Here is a 22,833-nt window from a genome sequence, read left to right on the forward strand (position 1 = left end):
AAAGAAATGTGTCATCTTTAACTTTATGCCTTTTGGAAATCAGGCTATCTTTTGCTCGCTTAGCTATTCACAGCAACAGAAATTTTGATCAGGGGTGCCCAAACTTTTGCATGCCACTGCAATATATGTGGCTGTTAGTGGTCATAATTGTTACTGTTTTCCCTTTGTCTGTCTGTTTACCCTGTTATGGTGATTGGTTCCTAATATAACAGATCGCGATACTTCAGTTACGTGCAATCAAGTGACGGATTAAGCCACGAATACGGAAGTAAACATGGTCATAAAAGAAGCCGGTATAGTGGCGTTGAGGGGTGGTGTTTGGCATTCACGGTTGGGATTAACGATTGATCGCTCAAAGTATTACTCATTGGTGCTTGGATGTTGGATGATAGAGAACTTTTATTGTCTCTTTGAGGAGTTTTTGTATGTTTTGGATTACTTACCAAAGAGGGTCTTTCCAACACAGCGCTGGTTGGATTTTGTGCTCCCAGGACACAAACAGTCAATATATTATACATTGGGACTTTGAAAGTTTTTACACACACACCCACACACACTTTATGTATGGAGCTGGTTATTTTGTGATCACTGTATGTACTATTTGATTGAGAGGTATAATATAACTTGGGTTTTTTGTACAGCTTGTGTATGATTATGCTATTTTTCCAGTCAAGCATTCATTCATAGTAGGAAAGACAAGTCTCCTTTTTTATGTATCTCACACTCTAGAGCAAAGTCTTACATAGTGGTGGCCCATATGGGGACTTTTCTGTTGCTGTGTTTGAGTATATTTACTTATTTATTTATTATTTTTCATGAAAATATGGAGGTTATAGGCACAAGCACCCAAGTTGCTGTTGTAAATACTGATTTCAATGTCCCTTTTACCAATACACAAAGGGGTAACACCAATGATACTGATCTGGAATTTGCAGGCCCATTTGTAACAAGACGTAATCTATGATTAGTTCCTTGTATATTTCTGATAATGAACTATCTGATGATGAAAGTTGTATGTTGAATGTTGGTGTGATACAAACAATGCAAGCTGATGTTGAGCAAATTAAGGTGGATTTATTGGCCCTGAGTATGAAAGTAAACACAATAGATCAGGGATTCAAACATTTCATGGCCATTACAGTAAACCAGGAAACCAGTTTTAGGGAGGCTGTGGATGCTATCTTAACGGGGTTGGAGGATTACTTCCAAAGGTCGCTTGAGAAGTTGGAGAAGGCCATCATCGATTGTTTTCTGAGGAGAGATGCAAAATGGGAGAGTCAAATGAAAAAACACAGACTCACTAGTACTCCCACACTCTCTAGACTACAAGACTATGCTCCAGTTACATCTAACATTTAATCAGTACAGGGTCCTAATACTCTAGCGCCAGTATCTAGAGTAACAATATCACCACCTACATCTCTCAGTGTTACTTATGACATCTTTTCCCCCACTGGTGCCATTCAACCACCTAATGTGATTAATTATGCAGCAGTGGCTGGTGCATCATCATTCTGTGCTCGCCTTCCCATCCATCTAGAATTTCCCTCTTTTGGTGACTCCTGTGAGACTGCAGAGGTGCTTAACTTCATCGAGCAGGGTGAAAACTACTTTGAGATCAGGCCACTCCCCAGTGTAGAGCTCGTCGGAACCCTGAGTACAGTGCTGAAAGGACCTGCTCTGAGCTGGTGGAAGGCAGAAAAGGCCAAGGTAAAGGATTGTAAATCTTTCAAAGAGGCATTTATGGCTGCTTTCCTTTCTGAGGTTTATCTTACCGAAGTGGAGGATAAGCTGAGGTCGCTGGTGCAACGTCCCGGTCAACGCCTGCAAGATTTTGCGTATGACTACCGGGCTCTCTGCCTGAAGTGGAAGCCTAATATCTCGGAGGAAGGACTGGTGAGCAGCACCCTCAACAACGTCAACACCAGGGTTGCTGGCTGTCTGAGAGGGATGGTGAATACAGTGGAACAACTAGTGAAAGTCGGGTCTATGGTGGAGAAAGACTGTTTGGGAGCAAAAGACTACTGGCAGAAAGTCAACGGGCAAAACAACAAAGAGAAAACCAACAAAAGACCTGCTGACTGTAGTTTCTCCAAAAATCTGGTGGAGTATCTATAGCCCAATCACACAACGTGACGTTGTTGCTCCTGGTGCCTGTAAGGGTGAAAGGGAAAGAGGTGAAAGCTGTATTGGACACAGGAAGTACCTACACACTGATGCAGGAGAACTTGTGGAGACAGCTAGAGGAAAAGGACTCGTTACTCACTACTCACTCATCACAATGTTTCATCATGGCTGATGGAAAGATTCACCAAGCTAAAGCCCAGAAGATGATCAACTCTAAATGTCAGGGTAAAGAATGTAAGGTGGACACTTATATAACGAAGGATACTCACCTGACATTACCCCTTATAGCGGGTTTGGACTTTCTGGGTGTCACTGGGGCCACAGAAAAGGATACACACTTTCCTTCAGTCTTCAATCAACCCAGAACCAACTACATCTGATGCAGGTGATAACTCTCTCCAGCCGGCTACATGGAATCTTTACTATGCCTTACCACCAACATTGGAACTTTCACAACCCCCTGCCATGTCCACAGAAGTCATTCCTGTCTGGGACTCAGACAATCAGGAGGAGATGCAGAGGTTGATTTCCACCTGCCCACGCACTACCTCCAATATTCTGGGGAAAACATCTGTGGAACAACGCAAAATCTTATTATCAGATGACATTCCTTTCAAATCAAGGGCTACCAGAGTATCACCCTTAAAGAAAAAGATAATTGAAGACCAGGTAGATCAGATGTTACAAGACCACATCATAGAGCCCTCTTTCTTGCCGTGGTCCTCACCTGTAGAACGGGAAGAACACCAGTTCACGAAGAGACACCATTTCAAGACATACAGCCACCTCGTAGAGGAGTGATCATATTTACCACTGCTGGGGGAAGATTCGTTAGGTCTTCTGCATCCCGTCCAGGAGCCAGATGTGGAGATTCCAGAGGTCTGGCCATGGGTGCCGGAGCGTGCCCTGCCCCTAAGTGAGAAGGTCCTGCCTCAGGGGAATGTGCCAGGGAGGGGCTACTGACAGGAGCATCAGGTCTGAGAACCACGTCTGGTTGGGCCAGTATGGCGCAACGAACAGGACTTGCTGCTCATCCTCCCTGACTTTGCACAGTGTCTGTGCAATGAGGCTCACTGGAGGAAACGCATAGTTGTGTAGCCCCCAAGGTCAGCTGTGTGCCAGGGCATCCATGCCGAGGGAAGCCTCGGACAGGGAGTACCAAAGGGGGCAATGAGAGGACTCTCGGGAGGCAAACAGGTCTACCTGCATCTCCCCGAATCTCTCCCAAATCAGCTGGACTATATGGGGGTGGAGTCTCCACTCCCCGCGGAGCATTACCTGCCGTGAGAGTGCATCCGCTGCATGGTTGTGGACGCCCGGAAGGTGAGTGGCTCACAGAGACTTCAATGCAACCTTGGCGGTTTATGTACGCCACGGTTGCCATGTTGTCGGTCCGGACCAACAAATGCTTGCCCTGAATCAATGGCCGAAGCCTCCGCAGGGCCAGCGAAACTGACAGCAACATGCTGTCCCAGTAGCCTCTGAAATTGTTTCACTGGTGCCGCTACCTTTTGCCTGAAGCTTTTCAGGCAGGTCAGCACTGACCGTGCACACTTGGTCGAGAGGAGTGCCATGAGAGTGACCGAGTCCAACTCCATATAGAGAAAAGAGATGCTCTGCACAGGGGAGAGCTCGCTCTTCTCCCAGTTGACATGAAGCCCGAGTCGGTGGAGGTTCTGAAGCACAAGTTCCCTGTGCACACACAATAGATCCCTACTAGCTAGGATTAGCCAGTCATCGAGATAATTGAGTGTGCGTATGCCCTTCTCCCTTAACAGCACCAGGGCAGCCTCTGCGACCTTGGTAAAGATGCAGGAGACAGGTACAAACCGAAGGGGAGGACCTTGTACTAGTATGCTCATTCCTCAAAGGCAAACCTAAGGATCGATACGTGAAAGTATGCGTCCTTCAGGCCGATGACCGCGAACCAATCCTGATGTTGTACTGATGCCAGGATGCACTTCTGCGTTAACATCCTTAACGGAAGCCTGTGTAAGGCCTTGTTCAAGGCACTCAGGTCCAATATTGTGCACGACCCTCCCCCTCTCTTGGGCACAATAAAATAAGGGCTGTAAAAGCCTTTGTGTGACTCTGATACGGGGACGGGTTCTATTGCTCCCTTTGCCAGAAGGGTGGCAAACTCTGCCCGGAGGATGGAGGCACCCTCACCCCACACTGCAGTGAAGAGGATGCCACTGAACCTGGGTGGGCGTCTGGTGAATTAGATCACGTAGCCGAGGCGAATCATCCTGACGAGCCACGACGAGGAGCTGGGGAGCTCTAGTCTGGCCTCCAGACTCCACACCAGCGGTACCAAGGGGACAACTGGATTTATTGTGCCCTGGAAGGGTGGTTCCTGGCAAGGCAGAACAGGCACCCCACCTGGAAGACAACCCAGGGGGGACCTGCTGCTCCACAACCCCGCAACGGAGGCCGGTGGCTGAGGCCGGCACATGGCCCCAGAGACCAGCACTCTTACCTGTTCGCCGGCCGTCTCTCGACAGAGAATGAGGGAACGTGAGGTATTCGTGTCCGACTGGTTGACCGGAAAGACCGTAGCAAGCGCGATGACCCAGGGAATGAGAAAACTGCTCTTTTATTGACCATGTGGGTGCCGAGGCCCAGAGGGCACCCGGTGATGTTATACTCACCACACGCTGGCCCAGGGGCGATGGTGGGGCTGGTAGGTTCACCTGGGCCAGACCGGTCAGAGTCAGACATCTCACCCCTGGGTCGCCTGTGTCAGGGCCGCCTCGAAGCCCATCCGGGGTTCTTGGGGGCCGGCTGACGGGCGGGTGGAGCCACCTTCCCACGGGAAGATCTTCTTCTCAAAGACTGGCGTACGGGCTCCAATGGTACAGGAGCCGGGGCCGGTGCTGCAGGAGGATGGCCCTGGCGAGAGGCAGATGGGGCGTGGGACTTTGGAGGCCTGAAGGTGGCCTCTGTCTGCTTCCTCACCGTCGAGAACTGTTATGCAACAGTGTCAACAAAAAGCCCCCCTTGGAAGATGGGTGCATCGAGAAAGCAAACCTTCTCGCCATCACGCATCTCCGCAAGGTTGAGCCACAGGTGCCACTCTTGGACCACAAGAGTGGACATCGTCCGGCCCAGGGCACGTGCCGTGACCTTCGTCACCTGTAGGGTTAGGTCAGTCATGGTACGCAGATCCTGCATAAGCCTCAGGTCAGTTCTACCCTCGTTCAGATCTTTCAACGCCTTGGCCTGGTGGACCTGCAGGATGGCCATGGTATGCAGGACAGAAGAGCCTGACCCGCTGCCTTGTAAGCCTTCATCATGAATGAGGAAGAGAACTTACAGGCCTTGGAAGGGAGCCTTGGTCGGTCCCTCCAGGTGCCTGCAGGCATAAATGCACTGCTACGGCATGCTCCACCTGGGAAAGCTCAACATATCCCTTAGCCGCTCCGCTGTCGAGGGTTGTCAGGATTGTCAAGCCCGTGAAGCATGTACGGGCAGAAAAAGGTGCCTTCCACAACATTGTTAGCTCCTCGTTCACTTCCAGGAAGAAAGGCACCGGGTGCCCAGAAACCAATCATCCAGCCGCAAACGCTCAGGGCAGGGTGGAGGGTTCCACTTTAGCCCAATGTTCTCAGCCGCTCGGGCAAGCACGGCTGCAATCTTAGCGTCCGCCTCATCCTGAGTTCTACCGCCTGTGGGCAGGAGCTCATAACATTCATCCACTTCTTAGTCTGAGTATCAGCCGCCTGCTTCACGAAGAAGAAGGTGAGACGCGACCGCAACGTTCTCATGGGCATGTTCTCGCAATGAGAACATGACCCCTCCATGAAAGCTGCCTCGGCATGCTGGCACCCCAGGCACTCGAGACAGATCTCATGGGAATCCAGAGGGGAGAGATAACGGCCTCATCCACTAGCACAACGGCGAAAGGTCATCTTTAAAAAGATGCCAATCAGTTGTTCGAGCTCTTTTAGAAGAAAATATACTCTTTAGAATATACTCTTTTAGCACCTGCAGACTCGGCTGCCGAAGTGCCCAGGAGACGCACAACACTCAACCGCGTGAGGGTGACTGCTGATATGCGCCTGAAATCCAGCAGCGTAAGCGTTGGTGACAGGGATGAACACACATGCATTCGGTTCCGAAGAAAAAATCTGAATGAGTGATGCATGCCATCTCATTTTATACCTGTATGTCTCAAGATTGAACCCCTAGTGTCACTACATCGACACAACGTCGAGTGAGTGACAGACAGGGAACTAAGGATGAACCATGTTTAGTCATCACACCCTCTATGTTTTCATCTGACTTACCCCATACTCTATATGAAATTTCACAAGCCCAACACAATGACAACACCATCACTCACCTGACGGATGGAAATAAATCTAGGGAAGACAGGCTAGATATTATAATTCCCGAAGGACTAAGCCATGAATACGGACGTAAACATGGTCATGAAAGAAGCCGGTATAGCGGTGTTGAGGGGTGGTGTTTGGCATTCACGGTTGGGATTAACGATCGATGGCTCAAAGGATTGCACATTGAAGCTTGGATGTTGGATGATAGAGAACTTTTATTGTCTCTAGGAGTTTTTGTACGTTTTGGATTACTTACCAAAGAGGGTCTTTCCAACACAGTGCTGGCTGGATTTTGCGCTCCCGGGACATAAACAGTCAATATGGTGAGAACGATCTAGCTCATCTTGTATATACAGGTGCATCTCAATAAATTAGAATGTCGTGGAAAAGTTCATTTATTTCAGTAATTCAACTCAAATTGTGAAACTCGTGTATTAAATAAATTCAATGCACACAGACTGAAGTAGTTTAAGTCTTTGGTTCTTTTAATTGTGATGATTTTGGCTCACATTTAACAAAAACCCACCAATTCACTATCTCAAAAAATTAGAATATGGTGACATGCCAATCAGCTAATCAACTCAAAACACCTGCAAAGGTTTCCTGAGCCTTCAAAATGGTCTCTCAGTTTGGTTCACTAGGCTACACAATCATGGGGAAGACTGCTGATCTGACAGTTGTCCAGAAGACAATCACTGACACCCTTCACAAGGAGGGTAAGCCACAAACATTCATTGCCAAAGAAGCTGGCTGTTCACAGAGTGCTGTATCCAAGCATGTTAATAGAAAGTTGAGTGGAAGGAAAAAGTGTGGAAGAAAAAGATGCACAACCAACCGAGAGAACCGCAGCCTTATGAGGATTGTCAAGCAAAATCGATTCAAGAATTTGGGTGAACTTCACAAGGAATGGACTGAGGCTGGGGTCAAGGCATCAAGAGCCACCACACACAGACGTGTCAAGGAATTTGGCTACAGTTGTCGTATTCCTCTTGTTAAGCCATTCCTGAACCATAGACAACGTCAGAGGCGTCTTACCTGGGCTAAGGAGAAGAAGAACTGGACTGTTGCCCAGTGGTCCAAAGTCCTCTTTTCAGATGAGAGCAAGTTTTGTATTTCATTTGGAAACCAAGATCCTAGAGTCTGGAGGAAGGGTGGAGAAGCTCATAGCCCAAGTTGCTTGAAGTCCAGTGTTAAGTTTCCACAGTCTGTGATGATTTGGGGTGCAATGTCATCTGCTGGTGTTAGTCCATTGTGTTTTTTGAAAACCAAAGTCACTGCACCCGTTTACCAAGAAATTTTGGAGCACTTCATGCTTCCTTCTGCTGACCAGCTTTTTAAAATGCTGATTTCATTTTCCAGCAGGATTTGGCACCTGCCCACACTGCCAAAAGCACCAAAAGTTGGTTAAATGACCATGGTGTTGGTGTGCTTGACTGGCCAGCAAACTCACCAGACCTGAACCCCATAGAGAATCTATGGGGTATTGTCAAGAGGAAAATGAGAAACAAGAGACCAAAAAATGCAGATGAGCTGAAGGCCACTGTCAAAGAAACCTGGGCTTCCATACCACCTCAGCAGTGCCACAAACTGATCACCTCCATGCCACGCCGAATTGAGGCAGTAATTAAAGCAAAAGGAGCCCCTACCAAGTATTGAGTACATATACAGTAAATTAACATACTTTCCAGAAGGCCAACAATTCACTAAAAATGTTTTTTTTTATTGGTCTTATGATGTATTCTAATTTGTTGAGATAGTGAATTGGTGGGTTTTTGTTAAATGTGAGCCAAAATCATCACAATTAAAAGAACCAAAGACTTAAACTACTTCAGTCTGTGTGCATTGAATTTATTTAATACACGAGTTTCACAATTTGAGTTGTATTACTGAAATAAATGAACTTTTCCACGACATTCTAATTTATTGATATGCACCTGTACAATCGCAAAGAGAGAAGATAAATTATGAATTGTGAAAAAGAAAAAAAAAATCTTCACTAGGACAGATGTCTAAATGCTTCATAAAGCTTAAAGCTTTAAAAATGAATGAATCGTATTCAAGATTCATAACAACCCCTTCTTATTCCAACTTTTATTTTTATTATCATCACTTTTACTTTTGTGAGGGCCCTGTTTTGCATAGTGGGACTTAATGTTCTGTTTCTGCACAATCAAATGGCTTCAGGCTAATCTGGTGAGTGAGGACAGGCAGTTTTCTACATTTCTGCACATCCCAGCTGGAATGTGGCATTATTTCTCATACACAATATGTCTATGGAAATGTCAAAGCTGCATGTCATCTCAGAATGTTTACTAACAATGTACCAATCAGCTGTAGGCTCAAAGTTAGACTTCAGCAAAAGTAAAATGTGTGAACTGATTTGTTTCTTTCTTTATATTCAATTGAAATCTAATGGTATATGTATTATGGTATAGACCATAATATTACAGATTTGTTTTTTTGTTTGTTTTTTTACTTCCACTGCTACTTTTGTGGTGTGGCATAAAGCCAATACCCTGTTTGTGACAATTTCAACCTGGTCTCATAGAATGAACGTTACTATAACTATATATTTGCGAAGTGACTTTTATGTGCCGCATTCCACGTTTCACTACAGTTTACAACAACTGTGCATTTTATTAACTTTCACACAAATCATGACTACAATGACTGATAATGACTTTATACTGTAAACACTTATTTTTCACACTATTGCTCATACACTGCAATGTTATGACATCGAAACACATTTACTATAACGCATCATTTGAAAAAAGATACATTTTAACGCATGTATTACAAACCCAACAATATTTTTGCACATATTCCAATGTGATTAGCTTTTGCGGTAGCTCATCTGATAGAGTGTTGGACTTTGGGCTCAAAAACTCAAGCTCAGCCAAGCACGTAAGCTGACAGGTGAGCTGAAAGTGTCATAGAAGCGACTAGGCCTGTCGTGATTTATTAAATAACCATCTGATTGTGGTTATTTGAGATAATCGCAGTTATTTTAGAGAACCACAATTATTGTGCATTTAAAATTTCAATCACATTTTGCTGTCCAAATTAGGGAATTTTAAGCGAATATATACATTTTATGAACGGTGCATTTGTGTCTCATTTTCCAATGTTACTGCATTATGTGAGCACTCCAAATGAACTCCAAGCATCTCAACTTAAGACACCTTAAGAAGTTTGACTATTTGTATGACTAATGAATCGTCATAATCCTAAAAGCCCTAAAACAGACAATTAATCGTCATAATCATGAATGCCCTAAAACAGACAATTAAGCGTTATAATTGCAAATATTTGTTTGACAATTAATCAGCCAAATATCATAATTGTGACCCCCTTGAAGTGACATAAAATGATGTGGTTGCTTCAGAAAATGTGCTTGACCTGTCGCATTTGCGTTTTCCACACTATCGGTTAGGTTTAGGTATTGGTTTAGGATTAGAATTAGGTTCACTGTTTTGTTGGTTTACTCATTTGCATTTATGACACAGTTATCGGTTAGGTTTAGGCATTGGTAAAGGGTAAGGATGTCTGTTTTTTCACCTCTCTTTTGCATTTTTTACTATTGGTTAGGTTTAGGTTAAAGTTTTAGATTAGGGAGGTACATTTAACTCATTAAAACCTCAAACTAATATTCACCTTAAAATCACCATAAAAACCTCATCTTATTACGACATAATTTCTCTCACTTTTGGCTCCCCCCTGCTGGACATTTAACTTGGAAACTGCAGCGAAACGCATAATGAAGCATGTAATTTTGTTTTGCAAAAATGTTGCCACAGTCACAAAATATTCATGAGATCAGGCTGCCCCAGAGTTCTGGAATGATAGGAAAAACCACTATGAGGGTCTTTTATCATTTGGTTCCAATTCCAACCATAAATTTGTTTTAGTAAACATGGAGGTAAATGAAATGTGAGCAGATTCCACAGAAGTGTGTGATTATCACTGTCATATAGATAAGAACAAAAGAGAGAGTGGAGATCGCAGCACATGTACTCTGTTTCTGTTTTATAGTTTGTGACTGGAGACTCTACCCATCTCCAGAGCTTAATGGAGTGTGCAATACACACAGATGACCTCATGAATTCTGCCACCTTTGTGTGTGTACGTACGTGTGAGTGTGTGCATTTCTATTTCCCGCCCTTCATTTACCTCTTCACATCAGTTGCATTTCTGAAAACCTTCCTAACCTTCCCACCTTTGGCTGTCTTCTCGTTTCCCGAACTGCTAGCTCTCATTTGCTGCCTTCTCGCCTCCAGCTGTAGTATGGGAGTTATCATGCATGAAAAAATGTTTGGACTGGCTATAATTAGCTGTCCCTACACATATAAACATGCAAACATACACATATAGACAAACTGCGATGGCGGTTATAAAAACAGAAAGGGTTTGTTTTTTATTCCATGGTTGACTGACAGTAATTCGTACAGACACTTTCATTTCAGGAGAGTGCTATCTTTATTCCGCTCATAAGATGGCCTAAATGACTTCCGTTTCATACCCTGTCTGTGGGAGGTGTCATTAGCCATACCACATTTTAGAAAATTCTAGAATTATGTCTCTTGGCAGAATACGAGGGAGTGTTTAAAATGGAATAGGATTTGAGGGTCCGTTTTGGGCCAAGGTGGCACTCACAGGTATTAAGTAATACTGTCATTGAGTACATGTTGACTAATGTCCTCAATGTAAAATAGAATTTCATTCATTTGGCAATGAAGGGATAAAGTAATAAAAGTATTTAGAGGACAAATACAACATCTTTAAAGGCATGGGACGAATTACGGGGTTCAAGGGGGGTCTCAGACCCCATAAATACAAGTGGAGACCCCCTGGAAAGCTAATTTGCACATTCTTGGGGGTCTCATTTAAAATCATGCCATTAATTAAATACGTTGTTTAATGCAGTTTATTTTTTTATTTTTTATTTTATTATTATTATTATTATTATTATTATTATTATTTATGCTGTATTAGTGCATATATTTAATTTGACATCAAAGGGTTTCTTTCTGTTCAGTGGGATTTTCTACCGGAGTCAAAGCTGATCAGATCGGAGCAGCAGCGTTGCTCCCTCCCTCTCCCTCAGCCTCTCTCTCTCTCCCTTGCTCACTCACTCACACATGGGCGCACATGTGCGAGGAACGGGACATTGAACATGTCAGTTGCACACTTTGAATGGTGGAATTAATCATAGAAGCTGAACAACCTCATGAAACGTGAACACCAGTGAAGTGGTAGGCCTAATGCGTTCAAAATCTTCTAAATAGTAAAAAATTTTAGCGGTTTGCCTGTCAGACACTTGAAAATGTGTGAGACAAACGGTGTGTCTTAAAAATGATAAAAATTTAGTTTGAATACAAATCTGTATATTGTGTAAAAGCAAAGAGTATAGAGGTATAAGTGTAAAACAGTAGAGAACGAGTAGTTAAAAAATAATAATAATAATAATAATTCAAGTGCTGTCATAACGGGGGAGAACAAGATGGCGGGGCTTTTCCAGTCATCTTTCCATTGTTTTTTGTTTTGTTTTGTTTTGTTTTGTTTAGTTTTTCTACAAAATGGCATAAAATGTTTTTTTCTACATAACTTCTCCATTTGCCCTGGCATTTGTTTTACTTTATTAAGAAGTTTTGTTATGATTTTAAAATCTATTTAATTAAATCAAATCTAGTTTATGATTGCAATGTAATAATTTATGAAATGTATAATAATATATATTTATAAAAACATGTTATTGCCTATTTTTCCAGCATCCTTTTTTCATACTGTACTTTATGAAATCCCTATGGAAAAAGTGAATAGGAAAAATTGTGCCATTGGTTGAGCCAGTGTTGCTAGTTAAAACAAACAGAGCAAAGATCTGATAGCACCTCAGAGCAACAGTGTTACACTCCAGAGAAATCCCCCTCCAAATTAATGAATGTCTCTGCATGTTTCAAACTCGGATAGAAGAAAGTATTTTAATATTGGAAAAAAAATTTTACAAAGCAGTTTTAAGGAGAACAGACACAGGAAGAAACAACAGGGACAGACTTTCACTGAACTGAAAAACATCTTAAAGGAATAGTTTACCCAAAAATCTAAATTATCTCATCATTTACTCACCCTCATGCCATCCCAAATGTGTATGCCTGCCTTTCTTCTGCTGAACACAAATACAATTTTAGAAGAATATCTCAGCTCTGAAGGTCCATACAATGCAAGTGAATGGTGACCAGAACTTTGAAGGTTCAAAAAGCATAGAAAGGCAGCAGTGGTTAAATCTATATCTTCAGAAGCAATATGATAGGTGTGGGTGAAAAACAGGTACATTTTTAAGTCCTTTTTTACTGTGAATTCTCATCCCTGCCCAGTAGGTAGTGATGTGCATGAAGAATGTAAATCACCAAAACAAAAGAAGACTGTAGAAGTGAAAGTGAAAGTGGAGATTTATAGTATAAAAGGACTTAAATATTGATCTGTTTCTCACCCACACCTATCATATCGCTTCTGAAGAAATTGATTTAACCATTGGAGTCTTATGGATTATTTTTACAGTATGCTGCCTTTATATGCTTTTTGGATCTTCAAAGTTATAGTCACCATTCACTTACATTGTATGGACCTACAGAGCTGAGATCTTCATTTGTTTTCTGCAGAAGATAGAAAGTCATACACATCTGGGATGGCATGAGGGTGAGTAAAATCATGAGAGATTTTTCATTTTAGGGTGAACTATCCCATTGAAGAAAACTCATGATTTTGTGAATCCAAAAAAGTTGGTCATAACAGAGGCTTGTGCGATATCTGTCAGGAGAGGACAGTTGGGAATGTTCATTTAATTCTAGGAATATAGAGAAATTTACGGAACAGGAAGTCTATATGAATGCTCATCAACACCTTGAGGGTAAAGACTGAAGTGAAAGCATAATGTTCTGCCTTTGAGCTGTAGATTACTCAAGTCGACCTTAAGTAAGCTTAAGTGTAACCGGAAAACACATTTTCCTCACTCTGTACGCTGCGAAAATACTTCTAGTGTTACTAAAGCCTCAAGTAGCAGAAAGCATGACTGATTTGGCACATAGTCCTTGGCCCCTCTCACATACTCAATATTCATTTTAGTTAGCATTATGTTAGCATTTGCATGCTGCTCTTCATATACATGCATCTCAAAATTTCTTGAAGTTTTTATTTGTCCTTGAAGGCTTTTCTTTTACATTGCACTCATTGATATGCTTTCATCTTCATACAAACTGTCCTAAACACACTTTATTTGTAGAGGAACAAACAAACAGATGTTCTTAAAATATATTTGGGTATATTTAATGTTGGTCGTAGGAATTAAACATTCACAGTTTCACTCACTTCACCGTAATACCAGATTCTTGCATTCCGAGGCCCTTCGGGTAGGGCAGTTCTTGTGAGGATGTGTAAAACTCACTCTGAGGTCCGTCTTTGCGTGCTGATGGTACGAAAATCAAGTTCACATTGTTTCACTGAAATCGCAGGGAACTTTACAAGATGGAAATAAACACAGCAAAAGGCGAACCAGACAAGCAATGATAGACAAAGCGAAAGACAGATAGGGAAAGTGGCAATGCGCTGTCCTGCTGACAGCAAAGAATCGCGGGGGCTTGTTTGTGCAAATGTTTGTAGAGATATGCCCTGTCAACACCTCAGATACCATTACTTACATTAATTAGTTCTTCCTTGTTGGCATATCAGTCTTCTCTCTTTTTATTTCTCTCTCTCTCTCTCCTCTTTGTTTTTGTCACTCATCCACAGTGTGTGAGTTATGGTAAAAGATCATTCCTTTCCTAGCTGTCAGAGCCGACAGACATTTTGGAACTGATAAATACAAGAATGAACAAATTCATAAATCAAAGAGCAAACAGATGAAACTTTAATGAAATGTAGTTCATGTTTTTGCTGATGTCCTTTCTCCTTGTCCAAATTTGGAGATCAAATGCTTGTCCTTCAAAGGTAACTAATACGCCAGGTTTGTGTCAAGGTCAAGGTAGTCCTGCATACTAACCAGACTTTTGACTATCAGCATAAAGTCTGGTCCACTTTGCAGTTTATTCTGGCCAAGAACCGGTCACTTAGACAAGAAGCGACAGCCTGACCAGCATGTAAAGTGATCAACCACAGTTCATTTTGTTTTTACGTGTCATTTAGGGGCAGGTTAATCTGCAATAGTTGGACCATGATCGACTATACAGAAGGAAAAATAAAAGTTAAATAGCGGACTTTGTGATCAGAATTTCTGTCTGTCCAAAAGAAATAAGTACTGATTATTTCATAAACATAAGTCTCAAAAAAGGTGAAATATGCAATTCTGCTTATGAGTCTGGTTTACTTTACTAATTGCCTTAAACAAAACTCTTCAGGGGGATTTCACTAAGAATGATAATAAAATAATGATAATAAAAGGGGCATTTCTTTCCATGTGCTGTCTGCACTGGTTTAGCAACCAATTCACTAATGGAAATGCAGAGCAGGTAACAGTGCAAACGCGCCCAAAAAATCTGTGCTGAAACATTTGCATGCCATAGTTCTGATCTTGCAGGCTGGTTCTGAGCGCTATATAGTGAAGAGTGCAGCAGACTACCAAAATCTGGCATCACTCCTCTACTGAGATCCTGACACCTGAATAATCTTTTTAAAATGCAGAAAGTGTGGGGGCCTGGGTAGCTCAGCAAGTAAAGACACTGACTACCACCCCTGGAGTCACGAGTTCGAATCCAGGGCGTGCTGAGTGACTCCAGCCAGGACTCCTAAGCAACCAAGTTGGCCCGGTTGCTAGGGAGGGTAGAGTCACATAAACTCCTCGTGGTCACTATAATGTGTGATTCTCGCTCTCGGTGGGGCGCGTGGTGAGTTGTGCATGGATGTGAGAATAGCATGAAGCCTCCACATGCACTACGTCTCCACGGTAACATGCTCAACAAGCCACGTGATAAGATGTGCAGATTGACAGTCTCAGATGCGGAGGCAACTGAGATTCGTCCTCCGCCACCCAGATTGAGGCGAGTCATTACGCCACCACGAGGACTTAGAGCGCATTGGGAATTGGGCATTCCAAATTGGGGAGAAAAGGGGAGAAAAAAAAATGTAGAAAGTGCACTTCACTACACCGTGCATCTGGATATAAGTGGTTATAACGCTGTTCTCCATCAATCATTTGATGAATTACTACTGCCATGATCAATAAAAAATGTACACAAACATCTCTTTTAAATAAAATTCCATTTACCACCTGCTTTTCTAGGGCAGTAATAGTGCGATATTAATGGTGCCGTGCAGACAGAATGGAGTTTTGTGAACGAAGTGCCATCTATAACCTAATTTTCATAGAAAGGAGGCATGCTTGTGTGAAAAGGAATTGCAATGACTTAATTTAAAGTAAATACTCAAGACACACTGCTATTCCAGTGCTGACTGCATCTACTTAAAGGGATAGTTCACCCAAAAATGAAAATTATCTCATTATTTACTCATCCTTATGCCATCCCAGATGTTTATGACTTTCTTTCTTTCTTTCTTTCTTTCTTTTTGAAAAATATCTCAGCTCTGTAGGTCCTCACAATGCAAGAAGTTGTGTTCCAAAATTTTGAAGGTCCAAAAAGCACATAAAGGCAGCATAAAAGTAATCCATAAGACTCCAGTGGTTAAATCTATAGCTTCAGAAGCAATATGATAGGTGTGGGTGAGAAACAAATCTTTGGCTGCATCCGAAATGTAAAGATAGCTGCCTTGTTCCCTCGCTGACCTATCAGTCAATGACTTTACGGACAGCGTTTGCATACGAAGGTACCTCTGGAAACTGGTTTCAGATAGGCTTCCTAGGCAGCTCAACGTCACATCGTTGCTAGGATACCAGCATTCATTCTGTCCAACCGAACCACAATTGTCTAATAATCTAGAACAAAATCGAGTTTTGGCGATAACTAAGCATATATTAAATAATTACAGTACTACTTTTTCAGTAGAAATGGAATCAAAAAGTGGAAAAAAAAAAAACAACTTACAGTTATACACAAATTGGCTATCAACTGCCTCTTTGGCCAACATTTTCTTTTTTCAGCTCAACTGCTGTGGATCCACATGCACAGGATTGTGGGATTCCTACCTCCATATACAGCCTCCGTAGGCAGCATTTGCTTGGTTTGGGATGCAGCCAATATTTAAGTATTTTTGTTTACTATAAATTATCCTCCTTGCCTAGTAGGAGGTGATATGAGGATTCATGCGGATGCTTGTAAAAATGGACTTAAATATTGATCTGTTTCTCACCCACACTTATCATATCACTTCTGAAGGTATGGATTTAACCACTGGAATCCTATGGATTACTTTTACACTAATTTATATACTTTTTGGACCTTCAAAATGTTGGTACCCAATTCACTTGCATTGTGAGGACCTACAGAGTTAAAATATGATTCTAAAAATATTTTGTGTGCAGCAGAAGAAAATAAACCATAAACATCTGGGATGGTATGGGGGTAAGTAAATGATGAGAGAATTATAATTTTCACACCTGAGTACCTACCTGGGAAACTTTGACAAATCCACTGATTTGTAAGCACTTCATCGTAAGCACTCATTGTAGCAGCCGGTAAATTCTGCACCCTGACTTCCAGACGTTGCATAAAGCTAGCCAATCAGATTAGACCTTGCTGAATCGGGAAAGTGCTTGCCATTTAGTGTGCAGTATTCACCAGATAATTTAGTTAACAGAATGTGTACAGATAGTTGCAACAACACTGTGTACTGTCATTCGTAATTTTTCTTCATAATTTTTTTGTTTATTAAACTAAATGACTATTATTATATTGATTTATCTGACACCACTTATTATGTCTGTCTATCGTTTACTTCTCTCTTCTTTCCTCAGATCTTTCTAAACGCAAACTCAATACGTCTCGGAAATCTTCCACATGGAAGTGTGGACCCTTTGCTTGGTCCAGGGACCACGTACCCCAAACAGACTGTGTACGAGGTGTGTGTGTGTCCCAGCGGGAGGCTCTATCTGTCCCCAGCAGAGAGCTCTTCTACCTGCCAGACCACCAATAGTGTGTGTCTCTGGAGCTGAGAAAGGTGGGTGGGCCATGGACCACCCAGCACCAGAAAGGCCTTCCTTCACCTTTCCTCTCTCATTCCTTTTCTTACTCTTTCTACTTCCTCTCTCCACTGAACACTGTTTCCTTTCTATCTATCTATCTATCTATCTATCTATCTTTCTATCTATCTATCTATCTATCTATCTATCTATCTATCTACACCATCCATCCATCCTTTTTCCACATTGACTTCAGATTGTTTTTCCTTCCCTTTTTCTATCTTTCCATTGTTCTCTTTCCATTTTTGCTCTTCCAATTTCTCTTCATCTTCCCCTTCCTCTTCTTCTTTCTCCTTTCTCTCAAACAGAAATCAGGAATCATTAGACGTATCTTGGCTCGGTTGAAGCCACATCTTCCCAATCTGTAAATGGAGCAGAAACTCTTGTCTTTTCTTGTTTTGTTGTTCTTATTTTTGTATGAACTTCTGACTCAGCGGAGGATTGTGAATGTGTGCTGGGACGCTGGACTGCACTTGTGAATGAGCACACACACAGCGAACCACAAACAAGTGTGTTTTCTAAAGAAGTTACAAAGGTGCCTTTGCTACTGTTAGTAAAGCACATCACCTGCTACTGTCCCGCCATGTGCAGTAAGACAAACCTCTGCTACGAAAATGGACAGAAAAAATGTATTTATTTATTTTATTTTTTTTTGGTCAAAGAGATACTACGATAAACAGAGATGGAGAGAGAGGAAAAAAAACAAACAAACAAAAAAAAAAAAAACGTATTTCCCCTTGGATGTTTCTTTTTTGGAAAAAAGCACAAGATTATGCCATGTATATAACAACATTAACAAATAATAATAAAAAGAGAACATTTATTTTAAGAATTTTGTATTCAAGAATGCTTGATAATATTTCTTTTTTATTGTTTAGGTCTCATGGACATGTTTACATGTGCTATGGTGAGTTTGCTAATGTTTAGAAGAATTGCTATTTTATTTTAATACACTTTCTTGTTATCAACATAACTAACTAGTTTTGAATTGTGTTTAGGTCCAGACTAAATTGATCCTGCCAGTCAAAAAAAAAAAAAAAATAGGTTCCGTAATCTTTTCCAAACTCTGTGGTTATTTATTTAACTATTTTTATCTATTTTTTTGTGTTAGCTTTTAGTGTCTTAATTACTCCCTTCACATGATGTATTGCAAAAATACAGCAAGTTTGATAATAATATTCATTGTTACCTTATTTACAGTTCTATTTTTAGTGTTTAGGGCTATTGACAAATGAACTTGGTTACATTAAAATATAATTTAGATCTCCAAGTGAATGAAAAGACAACTGTCAGTATAGAAAACCCATTACCATGTTCTGTGGGGGAAAACTATACAGTGATACCGAGCATTATATAGTTATGAAAAACAGTTTGTGACACATTTTGAATTATATAGTTGTGGCCAAAAATATTGGTACCCTTGCTAAATATGAACAAAGGCGGCTGTGAAAAATATGTTTTTATTGTTTATCCTTTTGATCTTTCATTCAAAATATTCACAAAAATGTAACCTTTAATTGAAGTAAACTAATTGAAAGGGGGGGAAATCTTATAATTAAATAAATATTTTTCTCCAAAACACGTTTGCCACAATTATTGGCACCCCTAGAAATCTTATGAGTAAAATATATCTGAAGTATATTCCCATTCATATTTTTTTTGTACACCTGGATTACAAGGAACATGAAATTGTTCAGCCATGACTTCCTGTTTCACATGGGTATAAATATGAGGTAAAACTCAGGCCAAATTCTCTTAGTCATCCATCACAATGGGTAAGACCAAAGAATAAAGTTATGATGTGCAACAAAAGGTTGTTGAGCTTCACAAAATGGGAAGTAGCTATAAAAAATTGCTAAAGCATTGAAAATACCCATTTCCACCATCATGGCAATAATTAAGAAGTGTCAGTCAACTTGAGATGTTACGAATCGGCCTAAAAGAGGACGTGTGTCTATATTGTCTCCACGCACGGTGAGGAGGATGGTTCGAGTGGCAAAAAAGTTCTCCAAGGGTCACAGCTGGAGAATTGCAGGAATTAGTTGGGTCTTGGGGTCAGAAAGTCTCCAAAACTACAATCAGACATCACATACTCCACAACAAGTTGTTTGGGATGGTTTCAAGAAAAAAAGCCTTTGCTCTTATCCAACAACAAACTCAAGCGTCTATTTGCCAGACACTACTGGAACTTCAAATGGAACCGGGTTCTATGGTCAGACAAAACAAAAATAGAGCTTTTGGCCTGTAAACACCAGAGATGAGTTTGGCACACATAGAGAGGTAGCCATATGGAAAGGTACCTCATGCCCACGGGTAAATATGGTGGTGGATCTTTAATGTTGTTGGGCTGTTTTATGCCAGAGGTCCTGGGGCCTGATTCACGAAAATCTTCTTAAGAAATAATTAAGTAAAGTCTTAGGATAAATTATAAGAAGTTCGTTAGAACGTTCCTAAGTGCAGTTCTTGAAAACTTCATAAGACGTTCTCAAATATTTTCTTGAGAACATCTAATTTTTTTTCTTAAGAATAAAATGACAGGCTATAACATTGTCTGATCAGCCTGCTAATGGAGTTGGCTTGTCTAATAGCCTACAACAAATTCAATACTTCAACACATCTATTAACCCTTTCTTTTTTTTTTTTTTTTTTAAGTAGCAAGCACTTCGCGTATGTAAAGTGCGTGAGATGTGTTAGTTTAATGACATTAACTGTCAAAGGAGAATTTAATTGCTGCTAACCATTTGATACATTTTAATTTGACGGAGGAAAAGGAGCAAAAACTTTAGTAAACAAGAGGTTCTTGTTGAGGAAATTACTGCAAGGAAAAAGTTCTCCTTGGGAAGCTTGATAATAATATCATGTTGGAAATTAAATGGGAAAGGGTGATGGATGCTGTCTCCGCTATGCCCAACTCCAATCGAGATGTGGATGGGGGTGAAAAAAAAAAAAAAAAAAAAAGAATCTGAGCTTTCTAATGTTATAATTATTATGTTTCTATGAGCTCTAAATATCGCGGAGAGAGAGCACTATATGTAGCGCATCCGTTTGAATAAGCATGATTGGTCACCAAATTAAGAAGCTTCAAAACAACATTTATTGTTTGAAATTGTTGATAACATTTACATGGTTTACAAGCTGAAAATAAAATTATAATTAAACACAAAACAGTCAAAAAGGTTTTTTTGGTCTAAAATCACATTTCTAAGTAAACAGCCCACTGCGACTTCAGACTCAACATGAAAAACCCAATAAATTCATTAAACACCTTACCTTTTAGGATTTAAGACAACTGTGAGGTTATCCTAACTTTAAGATGTTATTTACGACGATATTTAATAAAAGATTTTTTTCAAGAATTTGAATGCTTCTTACGTTTTTTATTAAGAACAATCTTAAGAAAAAATATAAGAACTTTCTTAAGAAGTTTATTCAGGAATACAAAATATTCTTAACTTTTTTTACAAATTAAGTTACAAGTTACAAATTAAGAAGAAAATGGTAGTTAAGAAGAAATTTCTTCTTAAGAACGTTTCGTGAATCCGGCCTCTGGACATCTTGTTCAGATACATGGCATTATGGACTCAAATACCAACAGATAAAAATCAAACCTCATTACCTCTGCCAGAAAGCTTAAAATGGGCTGTGGTTGGATATTCCAGCAGGACAATTATCCAAAACACACATCAAAATCAACACAAAAATAGTTCACTGACCACAAAATCAAGGTTCTGCCATGGCCATCCCAGTCCCCTGACCTGAACCCCATAGAAAACCTGTGTGGCGAACTGAAGAGGAGAGTCCACCAGCATGGACCTTGAATTTGAAGGATCTGGAGAGATTCTGTATTTAGGAATGATCTCAGATCACATGCCATGTGTTCTCCAACCTCATTAGGCAATTATAGGAGAAGACTCAGAGCTGTTATCTTGGCAAAGGGAGGTTGCACAAATGATTGAATAAAAGGGTGACAATAATTGTGCCACACATATATTTGACATATATATATATATATAAAATTATTTTTTTATTTTTTTTATAAAACTTGTCTTGTGTTTGGAATTGTTTCATATCTATTTGAGAATAGATTTTTGTGAATATTTTGAATGAAAGACCAAAAGGATAATATTTCTCATATTACCGAAGGTGCTAATATTTTTGGCCACCACTGTATGCATTTATGCAAGAATGACTCCTTAAATATAATTTCATAACAACAATCAGTAAATAATTATTAACATAATAGTTATACACTCACTGAGCACTTTATTAGGAACACTATAGTTTTAATAAAGTCCCCAATGTGGTCTTTTGCTGTTATAGCCCATCTGCCTCAAGTTCGATGTGTTGTGCATTCTGAGATGCTATTTTGCTCACTACAATTGTACAGAGTGGTTATCTGAGTTAGCGTAGACTTTCTGTCAGCTCGAACCAGTCTGGTCATTCTCTGTTTACCTCTCTCATCAACAAGGCATTTAAATCTGCAGAACTGCTGCTCACTGAATTTTTTTTATTTTTTATTATTATTTTTTATTTTTTGAGTAACACTAGAGATAATCTCAGGAGATAGGCAGTTACAGAAATACTCAAACCAGCCCATCTGGCACCAACAATCATGTCACGGTCGAAATCACTGAAATCACATTTGTTCCACCATTCTTATGGTTGATGTGAACATTAACTGAAACTCCTGACCTGTATCTGATTGATTTTATGCATTACACTGCTGCCACACAATTGGCTGGTTAGATAATCTAATGAATAAGTACAAGTGTTCCTGATAAAGTGCTTAGTGAGTGTATTTCACAAACAACATGGACAAATTTAGGAGCTATTCATATAAAAAAATCGAATTCCAAAAAGGTTAAGAAACTTATTGTACATCAGTAGTCAAATACCACTTGTGGCTGTCATCAACCTCATTATGACACAACATTATGACAGCAGTTCTTTTGTTACATGAGAGAGAGAGAGAGAGAGAGAGAGAGAGAGAGAGAGAGAGAGAGAGAGAGAGAGAGAGAGAGAGAGAGAGAGAGAAGGTTTTGGGACAAAGGTTGAAAAAAAAAAAAGTTGAACAATAAAGGGATCAAGCCTGTTATTACTAAGGCATACCTTTTTGTCTAAAAACACTACACCAAGCTTCTTTGTTATTTTGTTTTGTTTTTCTTACCTGCTAACTGTAATTCACCACCCCTGGTAAAATGTATTCAAGCCATTCATGAAAGGTTACCCCAAATGTGAAAATTC

General features: G+C 40.6%; 1 protein-coding gene across 1 annotated transcript in view; it reads left to right on the forward strand.

The window, feature by feature from the left end:
* LOC127444132 (zeta-sarcoglycan-like) overlaps positions 1 to 18,396 on the forward strand; it is a 473,893-nt gene extending 455,497 nt beyond the window's left edge. Inside the window, exons 8-9 of the mRNA XM_051703346.1 lie at positions 17,365 to 17,567; positions 17,898 to 18,396. Of these exons, the coding sequence (XP_051559306.1) occupies positions 17,365 to 17,562 (198 nt within the window). The 3' untranslated portion in view covers positions 17,563 to 17,567; positions 17,898 to 18,396. The remainder of the gene's footprint in view (positions 1 to 17,364; positions 17,568 to 17,897) is intronic.
* Positions 18,397 to 22,833: the final 4,437 nt, after the last annotated feature.

Source organism: Myxocyprinus asiaticus, chromosome 7 (genome assembly GCF_019703515.2).
Source record: "Myxocyprinus asiaticus isolate MX2 ecotype Aquarium Trade chromosome 7, UBuf_Myxa_2, whole genome shotgun sequence".
NCBI classification, from domain to species: Eukaryota; Metazoa; Chordata; class Actinopteri; order Cypriniformes; family Catostomidae; genus Myxocyprinus; species Myxocyprinus asiaticus.